Source organism: Sorex araneus, chromosome 3 (genome assembly GCF_027595985.1).
Source record: "Sorex araneus isolate mSorAra2 chromosome 3, mSorAra2.pri, whole genome shotgun sequence".
In the NCBI taxonomy this organism is placed as follows: Eukaryota; Metazoa; Chordata; class Mammalia; order Eulipotyphla; family Soricidae; genus Sorex; species Sorex araneus.
The window spans coordinates 62,210,736-62,228,218 of NC_073304.1; the positions used below are offsets into that span (position 1 = coordinate 62,210,736).

At 37.1% G+C, this 17,483-nt stretch overlaps 1 protein-coding gene across 6 annotated transcripts in view; it reads left to right on the forward strand.

Moving 5' to 3' along the window:
- The window catches only part of RALGAPA1 (Ral GTPase activating protein catalytic subunit alpha 1), a 211,789-nt gene that overhangs the window by 160,977 nt on the left and 33,329 nt on the right, over positions 1-17,483 (forward strand). For all 6 annotated transcript variants that reach the window (XM_055130478.1, XM_055130481.1, XM_055130482.1 and 3 more), the window contains 2 exons: positions 14,336-14,494; positions 16,197-16,324. In XM_055130478.1, the coding sequence (XP_054986453.1) occupies positions 14,336-14,494; positions 16,197-16,324 (287 nt within the window). The remainder of the gene's footprint in view (positions 1-14,335; positions 14,495-16,196; positions 16,325-17,483) is intronic.

The window sequence follows — 17,483 nt, forward strand, 5'->3', positions numbered from 1 at the left end:
ATATGGTCCTCAGAGCACTGCCAGGAGTAATTCCTTAGTGCAGAGACAGGAGTAACCCCTGAGTAATGCTGGGTGTGAACTAAAAAGCCAAATAAATGCATAATTAGGTTAAATTATATCCTTAAATGGGTAAAATATTTAAGTGCTAGATTTCTTAAAGAATTTTGAAGGACTAATTCCTAAACAGTCATCTGTTCTAGGGCACTCGGGTTTTTTCCAGATTCTGGCTATTGTAAACAGTGCTGCGATGAACATAGAAGTGCATATGTCACTTCGACTATACTTTTTGGCTTTTCTGGGATATATTCCCAGCAGTGGTATTGCTGGGTCAAATGGGAGCTCAACCTCTAATTTTTTGAGAATTGTCCATATTGTTTTCCAAAAGGGCTGAACCAGTCGGCATTCCCACCAGCAGTGGAGAAGGGTCCCTTTCTCCCCACATCCTCTCCAACAACGGTTGCTTTTGTTCTTTTGGATGTGTGCTAGCCTCTGTGGTGTGAGGTGGTATCTCATGGTTGTTTTGATCTGCATCTCTCTGATGATTAGTGATGTAAAACACTTTTTCATGTGCCTTTTGGCCATTCGTATCTCTTCCTTGGTAAAGTTTCTGTTCATTTCTTTGCCCCATTTTTTGATGGGTTTGGATGTTTTCTTCTTGTAGAGTTCAACCAGTGCTTTATATACCATTGATACCAACCCCTTATCTGATGGGTATTGTGTAAATATCCTTTCCCATTCTGTAGATAGTCCTTGTATTCTGGTCACTGTATCTTTTGCAGTGCAGAAGCTTTTTAGTTTAATGTAGTCCCATTTGTTGATCTCTGTTTTTACTAGATTGCTTAGTTCTGTGTCATCTTTGAAGATACCTTTATCTTCAATATTGTGGAGGGTTTTGCCGACCTTGTCTTCAATGTACCTTATGGTTTGTGGTCTGATGTTGAGGTCTTTAATCCATTTTGATCTGACTTTTGTGCATGGTGTCAGGTCGAGGTCTAAGCCCATTTTTTTGCATGTGGTTGTCCAGTTGTGCCAGCACCATTTGTTAAAGAGGCTTTCCTTGCTCCACTTCACATCTCTTGCTCCCTTATCAAAGATTAGATGATCATACATTTGAGGTTGTGTGTGGGGATATTCTGCCCTGTTCCATTGGTCTTCGGCTCTGCCTTTGTTCCAGTACCATGCTGTTTTAATTGTTACCGCTTTGTAGTAGAGTTTAAGGTTGTGGAGGGTGATGCCTCCCATCATCTTTTTCCTGAGAATTGTTTTAGCTATCCGTGGGCGTTTGTTGTTCCATATGAATTTCAGGATTGCTTGATCCACGAACCTAGGGCAAGCATTATCATCAATGGAGAAAAACTAAGGGCCTTTCCTCTAAGATCAGGGACAAGACAAGGATGCCCACTCTCACCACTTCTCTTTAATGTGGAAGTCAATGTGGAGGTCTCATTCTGTTCAGCAGGGAGAACCCTTCGTAGGGCAGCCGAATGAACAGACACAGAGCCCCGGAGGAGGGAGAAAAGGCATTTATTCTATGGCAGTTACAGTATTTATACCTTCCTGCTGGGAGGAGGTGGTGCCGGGACCCCCAATAGAAATGCAGGGTGTGGCACAGGATTTAGCTAGTAATAAACAAATGCTGATAGGATAAGATCAGTAAGATTAGGAGTGGCAACCTTTGCTAGGTGTGGCATGGGGTTAGCTAGTGATTAAACAAATAGTGACAAGATAAGATCAGTAAGGTAAAATGGCTCCCTACACTTTAATATAGTACTGGAAGTATTAGCAATAGCCATCAGGCAAGAAAAAGATCTTAAGGGGATTCAAATCAGAAAGGAAGAAATCAAGCTCTCACTATTCGCAGATGATATGATACTATACGTAGAGAAGCCTAAAAGCTCTAGTAAGAAACTCTTAGGAACAATTGACCTGTACAGTAAAGTCGCAGGCTATAAAATCAATACCCAAAAATCCATGGCCTTCCTATACGCAAACAATGAGACAGAGGAAAGGGACATGAAAAAAATGCAATCCCATTCACAGTCGTGCCCCAGAAAATCAAATACCTTGGAATCAGCTTAACTAAAGAAGTAAAGGACCTCTACAAAGAAAACTATAAAACGCTACTCCATGAAATAAAAGAGGACATGAGGAAATGGAAACATATCCCCTGCTCATGGATAGGGAGAATAAACATTGTCAAAATGGCAATACTCCCCAAAGCATTATACAGATTTAACGCGATCCCATTGAAGAACCCATGTCATTCTTCAATGATATTAAAATTTTTAACTGGTAATGGAAATTATATAGTAATGGATTGTCCTATTTCTCTATACAGTTATATCCATATTTCAACACCCTTTACTTAGTTAAAGTGCTGACCCTTTATCAATGGATTATCCTCTTTATCCCTTTTACCTGTCATTGCTCTGAAATCTGCTCTAAGATTAGTATAAGCACTCTACTTTCTCTTTAATGGTGTTAACGTGGTTTATATTTCCCCATACCATTTTACTTTTATTATTTATTGCTTTGTAGCATAGTTTGGCATTGGGAGCAGATATATTTTATAAATATGTATAAACTGATATTTATAAACTGATATATATAAACTCAGATATATATAAACTGAGCAATATGTTTTATTTTGGGCACCATGGTTTACTACTACTAGTAGTAACGGTAGAGTACTACTAGTAACGGTAGAGTTTCATACATAAAACCCCCTCCACCAGTGTGTCTACTTCCCTCCACCATTGTCCCAGTGTCCCCTCCCATACATCACCCATACCCAACCTCAAGCTTCCCAGTGAAGTTCCGAGTTTCTGTTGCCTTTGGCTCCACTGTGTTCCTTTCTTTATCACAGATGATAGGGATTAATTTGTGTTTGTCCCTCTCTTCACTAACTTCACTTGTGATACCCTCCAGATCCTTCCAAGTAGCAAATTGCATAACTGTGTCTTATGGTCAAATTGTATTCCATTGCGTATTTGCACGCAAATAGTTTCTTTATCCAGTCATCTTTTCTTGGACATTTTGGTTGTTTGTAGATTTTGGTTATTGTGAAAACTGCTGCAATAAATATGGGCGTATGGATGTCTTTTCTGAATAGAGTTTTTGGTCCCTTGAAATAGATGCCAAAAAAGTGAAATTGCTAGTTCTTATAAGAGCTCAATTCCTCGTTTTTTGAGGAGGGTTGATGTTGTTTTCCCAAAAGGCTGGACCAGTTGGCTTTCCCACCAGCAGTGATTGAGGTTTCTTTTCCCCCACATCTTCACCAACCCTTGGTAGGTTCTGTTTTTGGTGATGTGTGCCAGTCTTGTGCGTTTTGATTTGCATTTCTCTGAGCATTTTTCAATATATGTTTTGGCCAGCTCAGAGGTATTTTTACTGTTTGGAGTTTTTTTTGTTGTTGTTGTTTTGTGTGTGTGTGTGTGTGTGTGTGTGAGTGTATGAAATGTTATGACTGTTTCATTTCTGAGAAGAATGCCATTAAGATTTTATTGACTTTGCTTTGAATCTCTATGTTTCTATAATAAAAGCGGGCCATTTTAATGAAGTTATTTCTTACATTCCACGATCATTGACTATCTTTCCCCTTTCTGGCGTCCCAGATCTGATCCTGGGCAATCTGTTCACTGAGCTCCAAGCTAGTCCTTTTAAGGGGTGGGGTGGGAGGGGTGTGGTCTAATGTGCAGGGGTTCTGCCACATTGGAGTTCTCTCACCTCCTTATGTGTCCCATCTGTGAAAGGACACGCTGCTTTTCTCTGCCCTCTCTTGAACCGTTGGCTTAGGATCTCTCTCCTCCTGTTGTCCGTGAAGCACAAGTGTCCTGTCTCTCCAGTGCAGACTGTGCTGCTTCCCACGGTACAGGGGGGTGCTTCTGCCTCACCAGCTGCGGGGCCCTCTGGGTGGCATAGCTTTCTGCTTCATTGCAGGTTGTTCGTGGGAGAGAAGCCGGGAACCTCCACTGTTGCCTTCTGCATAATGTCTCCTTGCCCCTCAGTTGTTTCTGTCAGGAAACAAAAGCTTGGAGCTCTCCTAGTCCCCCCTTTTGCTGACATAATACCTAGAAAAAGTTCTGAGTTTATTTTCTCTTAATTCTAAATTTAAAATTATTTGGAAAATATTCTAGGTAGAAAAAGTGATCTCTCTGATTATTCAGTGGAGAGAAACAACCTGGGCGTGATATGCTGAAAATGCCGGCATGTTTAAACTTGCAGTCGTATGTCCGTAACATTTCAAATTTACAACCTGTGTTGTCTGTTTTATTTCACTTGTTAAAATTATTATATCTGTTTATTAATGAGGAAAATTATCCTGCTGTGTAAGAGTCAAACCCAGGGCTCTCACACAAGGGAAGTGAACTGCCTCCCCCAGCCCTCTGCGGGCTTTGTGCACTTAAAGGGTTTTCTGAGGGGAAATGTAGCTATCACTGCTTTCATTATTAGAGTGCCTATCATAGGGAAGTGAAACCCATCAAAATGGTTAACAATGTGTGAAAACAATATTTTAGAAGGTAGAGTTATTTTCTCAAGTATTTTAACTCAAAACTTGTATCAGGATTGAGACTAAATTGAATAATATTTCACTTAATTAGATAGAAGGAAAATATTTCCCTGAGCTCATTCGTTTACTTAACATTTATTTTCAGATATTCTGAGTTTTCTTTTTCCCCTCTTGTCTGACTTTTGCCCCTGGTTTGCTCTCAGAGTCCTAGTATGTAAGATTTTTCTAAATAACAAGCTTATATTTTAGCTCTGTTATAGTATCAATTTCTTTTTAATAAAAGGTTAAATATTTAAACTTAATCATAGAAACATCGCCTTATACCACTTCTCCTTAATAAAAAATCACTTTCTGTGTTGGTATTTTTTCTTCTGAATTTAATAAATTCCACATTAGTGGTAATAAGTTGAGGCCTAGAACATGTGTCCTGTTACAAATGAACAAGTAGATATCATTAGGTTGTCCCCCTTTCCTATGTACATATATCTTTAGGTGTGTTAATCCATTCAGTAGACACATTAATGAGCACTAGTTGAAGTGTAATATTGGAGGAAGTAAGGCTCGTTGACCTCAGCATGGGAGTTTAATACCTCTAATTAAATTAGATAGTCAACAGTCAGTATAAAGAAATAGCCATGCCTCTGGCTAGCTAGAATTATTTATGACTGTGGTTCTTTGTTTTAAACTTGATAGCAGAAAATCATTTATGTCTGCTTTATAAGAAACTAATTTGAGATTTTGCTTTTTATTTAAAATATGTGGTGATTTTGTAAATTATTTTTAAGCATTTTATTTTCTCAGAATGAGAGATAAATATCCTTGAATGTATTAATGTGTAATGTTTTCTTACTAAGAGAAGCTTTTTCAAGGCTCAATCCAGTAGCCACAGAATTTTTGCAACAGACTATGCTTTTTAAACAAATTAACCAAACATTCATTCTAACAAAGTACTCTCATAGAAATATTATAGAACTATGTAAAAAAAATCCTGATAGAGCCCTAGCCGTCTGTTCTATAAATTATCTCTACCAGGAGCGAATTGATGGAAAATGGTTAAAAATCATTTCCACTTAACTGAGTTTATTCACCCCTGAAAATCAAAAGTGCTGCAAGAATTGGTGTAAAGTGTTCACAGGAGCCTCTTTCATTTCCCGTCTCCTTATTCTAGCCACTTGCTGACACTCTGCCTCATAGGTAGCTGAATCATTTTTAGAAGTTTGATAAAGATCAAGTTTTGAGATAATTGAAACATTCTTAGTTGGACTGTCTAGTCTCGTTTCCTCGACTACTCCCCACAAGATAAGAAAGAAACATTGTATTTAAGTCAGTTTTCTCAGAATCACTGTTCGTACAGTAGACAGCAGTCATTTTCTGTTTTGACATTTGGAAGTATACGTTTCACAAATAAATGTGCTTTATTTGGAGTCATGTGGTTCAATTTTAGTTTTAAATCTTTTTCTTATATAATCTGAAAGTGAAATTAATGAGGCTAAAGCAATAGTAGAACAGGTAGGGAGCTTGCGTTGCATGCAGCCAACCCAGGTTTGAACCCCAGCAGCTCATATTTGCCCCCCAACCCCAAGTCCTGCCTGGAGTAAGCCCTGAACATAGCTGGGTGTGTCCTCAAAACCAACAAAATTTTTAAATAAAAAAAAATGTTAATGTTAAAAAATATGTTACTGGGGCTGGAGCAATAGCACAGCGGGTAGAGCGTTTGTCTTGCACGCGGCCGACCCGGGTTCGATTCCCAGCATCCCATATGGTCCCCTGAGCACCGCCAGGAGTAATTCCTGAGTGCAGAGCCTCAGGAGTAACCCCTGTGCATCGCCAGGTGTGACCCAAAAAGCAAAAAAAAAAAAAAATACTTACTAAAGAGTGACATGCTAAAGTGGATTTTTTTTTCCCAACAAATTTGGAAATGTTCATTATTTTAGTATATTTTGTTGAATAATAAAAGCACTTGCTTTTATTACTGGGATTATTGCCAAATATAATGGTTAAGCATATGCAAAATAGTTCTGTTTTAATGTCAGATTCTAACCTTAAACCTTTTTAGAATAAAAATTGAGGGTATAGAAACTGGAAATAGAAATGACTCCAAGGGAATTTGTCCAACCACAGTGAATGGTATCTGATATCTTATCACATACATAAAACCCTAACTTTTCTCTTGGATTTCAATGCCCTACACAACTGACCTACCTGCCTGCCCTTCTTATAACATCCAATGTCACTTTTTATTTACTACACTCTGGCCTCTTTGTCATTCTGACCTGCCGACCTGTGTAGCTCATACCCACCTCAGGGTCTCTGCACCTTAGTACTCTGGGCATCTGAAATGCTCTTTCCCATACCACCTGTTGTCTTTATTCTCACTGTTCTCTTTCAGACTCACACCACAAGTCCCCAGAAAAATAATTTTGTCTAGCAATTAAATTCTGTTGAAATTGAATATATGTTAAGTCACAGCAGCCTCTCTACCTTGTGACACTATCTCATAACATGTTTTTTAATCACCCTTATCACTGTATAATTATCCTCTTAACTCATTTGTGTATATTTGTCCCTTGCTAGAATATAAAGCTCAGAAGGACAAGGACTTCTTTTTACCCTTTGTGTTTAATAAATGTTTGTTGGATGGATATTATTACGATCACAGCCACAAAACAAAATATCTAACGAAAACACCTTTACATTATAAATAAAGCTGGTTTATTTAGATAAATGCCATAAGCACATAATTCTGTTGCGCCAGATACCATGTTACAATAGGAAAAAATATTTGCCAAATCCTGTGAGTTGTATCTTTTTAACAGCAGTATTTATTGAGTGCACCACTCTGCTAATGTATTTATGCTGTGTGCTATGTCTGTTGATGCCTCATGCTTTGAGAATCTTTCTAACTAAAAATTAATGATCCAGACAAGTAAATGTATGAAAATATGAGTGACAATAAGAACGTATGCAAGTAAGTTAAAATGGTAGTGTATTTTTTCTGTCTGTCTAGAGCAAGGCTAGAGATGGATGTGGGTTTGGGGCAATGAGTAATGGTTTCAGTTTCTATGTATACACCACTATCCTCTAAAGTAACTGCCTAACCCAGTTATCATCTACATATTCTCCAGCTTTAGTTCAGGTGTTGTTATTGATCAGTTTTCTTTTGTTGTGTGCATTAAGACAAAAACTTTTATCTTTATGTAAAGCATTATTTATAAGAAGAAGCAAAGAACACAAAAATGTGAAGCTTCTTTTTTTTAAGTAAAACTTATTAATTATGCAGTAAATAATACAAATTATGCTTTCTCTTTTTGACCCTGACTAATTATAATTAATTGCTAGGCACCTTTAGCAGAAATGGGGTGTGCCGGAGGGTAAGCTGATTTTATGAAACACAATGTAGTTATGATGCGATGAATCACTACATTGGGCTGGAGCGCTAGCACAGCGGGTAGGGCATTTGCCTTGCACTCAGCCAACCCGGGTTTGATTCCTCCGCCCCTCTCGGAGAGCCTGGCAAGCTAATGAGAGTATCTCACCCCCACGGCAGAGCCTGGCAAAAACAGTAACAACAGGTCTCACAATGGAGACATTACTGGTGCCCGCTTGAGCAAATCAATGAGCATCACAGTGACAGTGACAGTGAATTACTACATTGTGATGATACTATATTGTGATATAAAATAGTTTGTGGCCCTGAGTAAATCTACAATTAACTCTAGAATCTTCTGATAAACATGGAAAAGGAGAATATTTCCATAAAATAGGCAAGTATAAGATTTTCATTAAGGGACAAAATTACTAATGTTCATGATCTCCATATCAATGCCTGGTAAAATAGGATTATTAAACAGATGGCTCTTAAGCATTTGAGTAATGAAACAGTGATCATGTGGATCCACCATGTATTCACCAAAACCAGTCACATTAAAATAACTTAATTTGTTTTCCTGGGATTATTAGATCACTAGGGAAGGCCTTAGACAGTAAAGCCTTTAAATAAGTCATTTGTCACAGACAAGTTGAAGAAATGTAAGTCTTAATAATAGTTCCCTAAGTATATGTATGCCTGTTTGTGTAATCCTATCTGGAACACATAATTAATTACTTAATGAGAAGCAATATAGAGAGGTGATTAAAGTATTGTTTCTGAGTTTCAGTTCTGAGTGTCTACCCCTCGCTAGTTATGTGACTTTAAGCAAGTGACTTTCTCTCCTTCAGCTTCAGTATCTTTCCTGTATTATTTTGTATTTTTAAAGGAAGATAATATATTTACCATGTAGCATTGTTGTGAAAATGAAATAAACCCCCAAAACATACTTAAAATAACACATTTTATTATAGCAACATATTTATAGTAACATTTATTAAAATGTTTGATTTTCTTTTTTAATCATGATGCATATCTGTGATGACTTTTTATGTGGCTCTTAATAAACCCTTCCCGTTGTGGACATTTTACTCCAAACCTAAGTGAGTAAAACAAGACTGCAAATTTAAGAATAACTCAAATCTAGGGCCTAGGAGATAGTTTAAAAGGCAGGAACACATGCTTAGGAATCAGAAGTCCCAGTTTGGATCCCACGGACTTCATAGTGTCACCGACCAAACACTCCCCTCTCCCATTTCCACCAGTGGCCTCAAAGCGAAAAACGCAAATAACAGAATAATTCAAATCTTGAGAAAGAACGTGCACATTAGTAGTATCAGGCTAACAAAAGAATCCTGAAAAGTTTAAAGATTTCCTGAACTAGCAAGATAAAAGTTAATTGCACTGTAGCACTGTTGTCCTATTGTTGATCGATTTGCTCGAGCAGGCACCAGTAACATCTTTATTGTGAAAGCCTCACAAAAATTTATTTAACTAGAATAAATAGGAAACCAGTTTTTGTGCCTGTTCAAAAAAAAAAAGCCATAAAGCTAGGGTTTTGAATTGATTACAGCTTCTGTAGCACTGATGTCCCATTGTTCATCGATTTGTTTGAGCGGGTACCAGTAACATCTCCATTGTGAAACTTGTTGTTACTGTTTTTGGCATATTGAATATGCCACGGGTAGCTTGCCAGGCTCTGCTGTGCGGGCAGGATACTCTCAATAGCTTGCCGAACTCTCCGAGAGGGATGAAGGAATCAAACCCAGGTCAGCAAGGCAAATGTTCTACCCGCTGTGTTACTGCTTCAGTCCATAGCTTCTGTATGAACCAATATTGTAAAAATGTAGAAAATAGTTTAGTGGCCCAGCAAAAAAGAAAGTAGATCACTGTGTCTTTGTTGATTAGGCCATATATTTTGACATGATGGATTCTGTTATAGACATTACACTTTAATAGAAACATCAGTAAATTGAATTAATAGGCCAGGATAATGGAAAGATTTGTAAACTCTTTAGAGGAACTAAAGACACATTGGGTGCATGGGGAGAGAGGGAGATATGCACTAGACTAATCTTCAAATATCTGAAAAGATGGAGAATATAAGTAAGCCTTAATTTGGAAGAACTAGCTTCAGAAAGGCAGGTTTGGGTTTAGTATAAAGAATTCTAGTGATGGTAGCTTTCTTTAAATGAGTAGCTAGCTGGTAAGGTTCTTAATTCCCAACCTTATAAGTTTTCAAATAGAGGTGCTGGAAAGAGATTTCAGTGGGTAAGATGCTTGTCTTGCATGCAGCCGACCTGGGTTCAGTCCCTGACAATCCATGTGATACACAAGTACCACCAGGAGTGATTCCTGAGAACAGAACCAGGAATAACTCCTGAGTATCACCAGCTGTGATTTCCCCCACATCCCCTGGAAAAGAGTTATTCAAGCAGAGACAGAATCGCTTGTCAGGAAGATAGCATGGGAGATCCTGGTTTGGAAGGTAGATCTTTAAGATATCTTTTTGTGGGGCTGGAGCGATAGCACAGCGGGTAGGTCATTTGCCTTGCATGCAGCCGACCCGGGTTCAATTCCCAGCATCCCATGTGGTCCACCGAGCGCTGCCAGCAGTAATTCCTGAGTGTATGAGGTAGGAGTAACCCCTGTGCATTGCCAGGTGTTACTCAAAAAAGCAAAAAAAAAAAAAAAATCTCTTGTGCTAATGTTTAGGGTTTGTATAGCCGACTTCAGTTGCACGTATATTGAATTTCATTAAACTGCTTTTTCTTCCTAAATTAATGTGATAATCTCTAGCTTATGTTATAAAGTTATTTCAGCAGAAGTTGACACAAAGTTATAGTTTGGTTGCTATTCATTTTAGTAGGCCTTCCCCCAGTGCACAGAAATCTTGTACTATATTTCAGAGTTAACTGGCATCTGGGCACAAAATATAAGTCGAATCTCCTTCAAAAATGATCAGAGTATAGAAATCTCTGCTGAGTATATTATAAAAGACACAATCTTACAAGTCCATAGAAAATAGGGAATGCATAAAATAAATAAAATGGCATATAAATGATTTGAGTAAATTTCAAAGATACTACAGCAATTTCTGTTTACCTTTATTCACTCAAAATTTTTCAGTAATCTTTCAGTACCCTTCAAAAATTCGTAATACCAGGCTAGAGAGATAGTAGATCATCAGTATAACCACATAACTAAAGATCCAAACTTCAAATACTCTCTACGTAGAAAATACACAGTATATTGCAACAAGCTTACCCCCATTTTCCCAATGCAAACTTTTATGAAGATTATGGGAAGTTTGGAAAAATTGAGAAAGAGAAGTCCAATAGGTTTTGAAACTAAAAAAAAAAAATCAGAAAGGAAAAGTTCACTCTAAGTGTGAGGATATTTTTTAAAAACAGAGTGGCAGATATGAGAACTGAGAAGGAATTTAAAAGCACAAAAGGAGAAATTTAGGGTAGGAGAATGTTAAGAAAGGAGAGGCATCTCCATGGAAAACCTGTAAAAGTAAAAAAGTAAAAGGGGCTGGAGAGATAGTCAAGGGATTAAGGTATTTGCCTTGCATGCAGCTAACTGAGGCTCAATTCTCAGCACTGCATCTGGTCCTGGTCCCTTCAGTTCTGCCTGGAGTGATCCCTGAGTACAGAGGCAGGAACAAGCCCTAAGCACCACTGCTGTGGTCCAAAAGCACCAAACACAAGCACACACATGCACACATGAATTCCTAACATTGGTTAGGAATGGTTAGCAATTTATCAATTTGTATTCAGTTATTTCACACTAGGTTTTAAAGACAAAGAAAAATATGTCTCATCATGAAAGTATAAAATAATTCTTAGCATTTTTATAATATAAGTGAGAAGTAATGTTTTAAGGCTTTCCTTTAGAATGCTTGAACATACTTAGAATGGCTCTGTTAAATTGCATGATTCCAGGTCACAAGTTATCTTCATTACATCATCTTGGTAAAATGTGTGCTTCTTTTCCATCAGATTTACATAACTGACTTTTTATACTTTGTGGTAGATGTTTGAAGACATGCTTTGGTTTTAGGATAAAGCTACAGTTTCTCTTTTCTCTCCTTTCTTTAGATAAGTGGGCACTAGAAATTATAGATAGCTTTGGCAAGAGTTCAAGGGTTAATGTAACAGATAAATAAAAGGAATTTTCTGTAAATTGAGACCTGCATTATTTCAGTTGTCTTGTCTTTCCTAACTTAACTCATTTAATTTTAAAAAGTAAATACTTAAATTCTTCCTGACAGTGTGCTCAGCTTTTACTATCGTTTATTACTTCAATTATACTTGATATCACTTAGAACAATCTGCCATTTGGAAATCTCAGTATAGCCTGGAGCTTAGTATTAGATCTGGCTGCTATTGTAACATGTACAGCATATGACATTAATGTATCAAAATTAGATTGGATCATCCCTCCTGGTTAAATTTATTTCACATTTCTTTTGTATTCAGTTAACATAAACCTATTAGGGAAGCTGACACATGGGGATGGCTGTATAGGAAGGATATTTTTAAAGTATTTTGATTAAAAAATGAAATTATAGAGCCATGGCTTTTCTGAGTTGTGTAATCTTTTTTGGTTTTTAAAAATGTCACAAAACTTGGTCCTGCATTTATATCCTTCAAGGGATGTATATGTGTTGCTGGTGATGTAAATAATGAGAATTGAAACTTAGAAAAGGTTTGGATATTTGAAGCTTACCATTTAAAGCAGTAACTGTATGTATAAGCCTTTTTTAAAAACAGTAAATCTTTACCCTATTTCTAAAATAAGAGATTCTGATCTATTGATTTACATGGTAGCTATTTTAGTAATGTCTTATATTTTTTAGAACTATCTTATATTCTATCCATGTACTTAAGAGGATGTTTCATATTTAGGGATTACAACTTCTAAAATTCTTTGAATTGCCTTTTATTCTCAGATATTTAATGGCATTCACAGTGATTAGGGTTTTCTAGTTAGAGTGGTAATAGGGTCTTTAAGAACAACTAGAGCACCGATCTTACCCTTCTCCGCCTTGCTTCCATACTGATTTGATAGACTCTTACCTCAGAAAAATACACAGATAACATTTCACATAGAACATCCAAATAAAATATTGTGAACTACTTGAGTATCCAAATATATACAAGTTCAATTGAACCCAGGTTAAGAATTCCAAATTAATGGTGAAAGAGCCAAATGTTCCTTTAATTGTATTTAGCTTCTTTCTTTATTTAAGTATACATTAAACCTTTTCCCTGTCCTTTGTTCTTTAAACCAAGTAAATTGATATTTTAAAGAGAGAAAGTACCTATATATGGGTTCATATTGAAAATAATGATGGCACTTTGTTTTCTCTTCAAATCTTTCCGTCTATAGTGTCTAATTATATGCAAATAATAAAGCCCCTGCTAACTATATAGCAATATTGGGCTCAGTTGTTTGCCATGGCAGAATTAGGAAATTTTTACAGATAAATTTTCTGTAAAAATACATATTCATAGGAACAGAAAATTTATCTGAGCACATTTAAGGAAAATTGAAAACTAATGGGCATTTTGTTCATTTTTCTAACTTACTGTAATTCAATTTGGATATTTAAAAAAAAATTAACCATTATGATGTTTATTCTGATTGCCAGAAACATGTATGCAATAAACACCATAAATATTTAAATACCATCTATGAGTCTAAGAAGTCTTGAATAGACATGTATATGGAAGTATTTTTAAGTTTATAGGTCAAAAAAAACCAATTTAAGCCAAATATAATCAACTTTCTTATATTATTAGGTGATTACCCCATTTATATGAATTCTCTGTGTTTTTTTCCTCTAGGCCGTTGCACCATTTATTAGCACTTTCAAAGAGTAATAAGTTTTTATAAAAAAGTCCTAAATGCTTGACTTTTTGAAAATACTTTTATGCAATCTTTAAGTGGTTTCAAAGTAGGTAGTAAATGCAGTTGCTAGGAAAAAGAATGTTTGGCCTTCTTATAAGCATCTTAACCCCTTTTTATCTAAGTTCTATTTCCCATTGACTATAGACAGTTGAAAATGATTTGGTCTGCCCTGTCTCCTAATCTTTGTTATTTTTGGTTTAAGAGCCACACCTTGCCAGGGCAACTTCCAGCTCTGGATTAGGGGGCTGTTGGGAGGTAGGTGGGAAAACCAAGTAGTGTCAGGGATCAGAATGGGCTTCTGCATGCAAGACACGCTCTGCAGCTTGTGGAGCATCTCACTCACCCTCCTAGTGTTTTTACAGTGTTTGTGTTTCATATTTGAAGTAATGTCATCAGATAAGATGTTCTAAATTTCTATTTTTATTTCTTGAATCTTTTTGTTGCATAGCGTCATTAGCTATATGACTGCACTCATGTGTCTGTTTAAAGCACCATGAACTGAGGTTTGGTTTTTTTGTTTGTTTGTTTTTGTTTTTTAGTTGAGACATTTAGGAAATGATGAAGTGCACATTGTTTGGTCAGAGCACACTCGAGACTACAGAAGAGGAATTATTCCTACAGAATTTGGTGATGTTCTTATTGTAATCTACCCAATGAAAAACCATATGTTCAGCATCCAGATCATGAAAAAACCAGAGGTAAGAACTTATTATTTTATATGTTAGTGATACATTTTAAGTTATATCCAAGTTTGTGAGATTCTTTTCTTTCTTTCAGAAGATCAAATTAAGCATCAGGTTGTGGAAAAGAATGGAATGGGGGGAGGGAATAAAATGTAACTTCTGGGGACTGCAAAAATTATCTAAGGAGACTGTTCAAGAGGAGCTGAAACTGGAGAAATAGGAAGAAACTATATTCAAGTGGTAGAAGGCCAGAGTGTGCCACAGGAGAAGTTCCTTTATGCTAAGCTTTAAAAGTGCTTACCTTTTTATTAAGAGGATTATAGTTTCCTAAAACATGGTGTGAAGTAATCATTCTTTTTAGAATAGGACCATATGAATTCTGTATTTTTAGTTACTATATCTTATTATGATTGCATGATTATTTTGTCAGGTCACTTAATAAAAGTCTGTATAAGATTTTTAAAAAAGGAAGCCAAGTAGTTCTAGTTGGATGTCTTACAGGGTTGAAGCACACTGTTGAAGTATTTTCTTTCAAGATAATAAACTGGCAGCATTTTTTGTCTTTCTTGTTTTGTTTAGTTGACTACTTTTTATTTCTAGGAAATTGACTTTTTAATAGTTGATCACGAATCTACAAAATTTCTTTAGTTGAATTGTTTCCCATTTGTGAATTTAAGCTTATGGCCAGATTTTGTAAGGGTCTACTAAGCCAGAAGTCAGCAAACTATGGCCCACTGCATATTTTGTTCAACCTACAGGTTAGAAATTTAAAAAATGTGTTTAATGGATGTTTCTTTTGTGAAGAGTCATAGAATGCCATAGACACACAAGAACCTAACTTTATTGTAATGGCCATAGATCATTTCCTTGCCTTCTGCTGCCATTTGTGTCAACCTTATTCAACTTTGGAAACAGTGGTTAAAATGAACTGTTTTAAAACATATTTTTTCTATAAATCTGTTGGGTTTTATCATAAAGCTTTTATTAGACTACAATAATGTATATTTTTAAAACCTACCTAACTTGCTGTATGTAAAATGCATATTTTTCCCCTAGTGAAAGAAGGAAAGGAAACTTATTTCAGATACTGGATATTCTTGTACGATAAAACCTTCAAAAATTTAAAAGTTAGGAGCCAGAGTGGAAGCACAAGGGTTAAAGTACTTGCCTAGGTCCCCCAAGCACTTCCAGGAGCAATATCAGTCCCAACCTCCCTGTCTCCCTAACCTTACACCTTCTCACTCCACTCCCTACTGGAAGTAGCTCCTGAACATCACTAGGCGTGGCCCAAGACCCCTCAACCCCCCCCCAAAAAAAAAAACCTTTATTTTCATTGGCAGGGAGTATAAATTCATGGGCTTTATGAAGTGTGGTTCTTTTGACTAGAGATACCTTTGTAGACCTGAACATCACTAGGCGTGGCCCAAGACCCCTCAACCCCCCCAAAAAAAAACCTTTATTTTCATTGGCAGGGAGTATAAATTCATGGGCTTTATGAAGTGTGGTTCTTTTGAGTAGAGATACCTTTGTAGACCTCTGGTCCATTTTGTTCATTTTATGTGAATGACCCATCATAGAAAGGAACTGAAATAGTATCACCGCTGGAGTAAAAAAGAGCAAGCAAAACACCTTCATATGCAAACAGTATTTTAACTGTTCCTATTTACACCCTTTCTCCAATTTTAGTATAAAATTGACGTTTTAATTTCTTCGGCAGGTTCCTTTCTTTGGTCCACTTTTCGATGGTGCTATTGTGAATGGGAAGGTCCTACCCATTATGGTTCGAGCAACAGCTATAAATGCAAGCCGTGCTCTGAAATCACTGATTCCATTATATCAGAACTTGTATCCTTTTTTTAATTGTGTGCACTCTAACATAGGTCTACTTTCCAAGGCAAATGTTTCTTTCATGTTAAGATCTTATTGTTTGTTGATAAATAGATGATAGTTATTTCTCAGTATTTGAGCAGTCTATGATACTTAAATGGCATCTTTTCTTTTGTAAACTTTTATGCAGTATGTCCGGTTAGGATCCCACGTATTGCTCTAGGTAATATGCTCCTCTGAAAAATACTCACTGTAGCACTCAGTTTAGCTGAGAAGGCACACTGTTTTTAGTGGATGTTCTATAGTAAAGTTATACATAGAGAATTCTGTACATTGTGTAAGTTCTGAGAGTTCTGTAAGTGACCCTTGTTCATCTAGTGGTGTCGGGAAACAGTTCTAGGAAATGTGAGGACTGAACCAATCTTGAAGGATGATAAGATAGAATTAGGTGAATACCTTCTGAAAGAGTACTGCAAGTAGGGGCTGGAGCTGTAGTACAGCATGAAGTGTGCTGGTCTTCCACCTGACCGACCCAGGTTCAATTCTTAGCACCACAAAAGGTTCCCCTGCACCCCACCAGAGTGCACAATCAGCAGTAAGCCCTGAGCATCACTGGGTGTGGCACCCTCCTCATGGGAAGGAGGGAAGGGGTGAAAAAAGTTTCAGAACAGGACTTTAGAGCCATCCTGTCTGGACTGAGTTGAGGCCACTCCTGGCAGTCCTTATCCTGGGTGTGCAGTGCTCCAACCGCTGCTGTAGTGCTGCTCAGGACCCCAGAGCCACACCCAGCAATGCTTGGGGAACCACACATTGTCAGGGTTCAAACACAGAGCCTGTCATGCGCCGGGTGAGCTAGCTATCCCAGCCCAGTGTAGTGTTTGTTTGTTTTTTTTTTTTAATTTTTTTTTATTATTGAATCACCATGTGGAAAATTACAATGCTTTCAGGCTTAAGTCTCAGTTATACAATGCTGAAACACATATTCCACCACCAAAAAAACCCCAGTATACCTCCCATCCCTCCCCCGACCCACCTGTGTAACTGATAAATTTCACTTTACTTTCTCTTTACTTTGGTTGCATTCAATATTTCAACAAAAAACTCACTATTATTGTTAGGAGTTCCCCACTAGAGACAGACCTGCTGTGGAGAGATATGAGGCCACGATTGTGGCCAC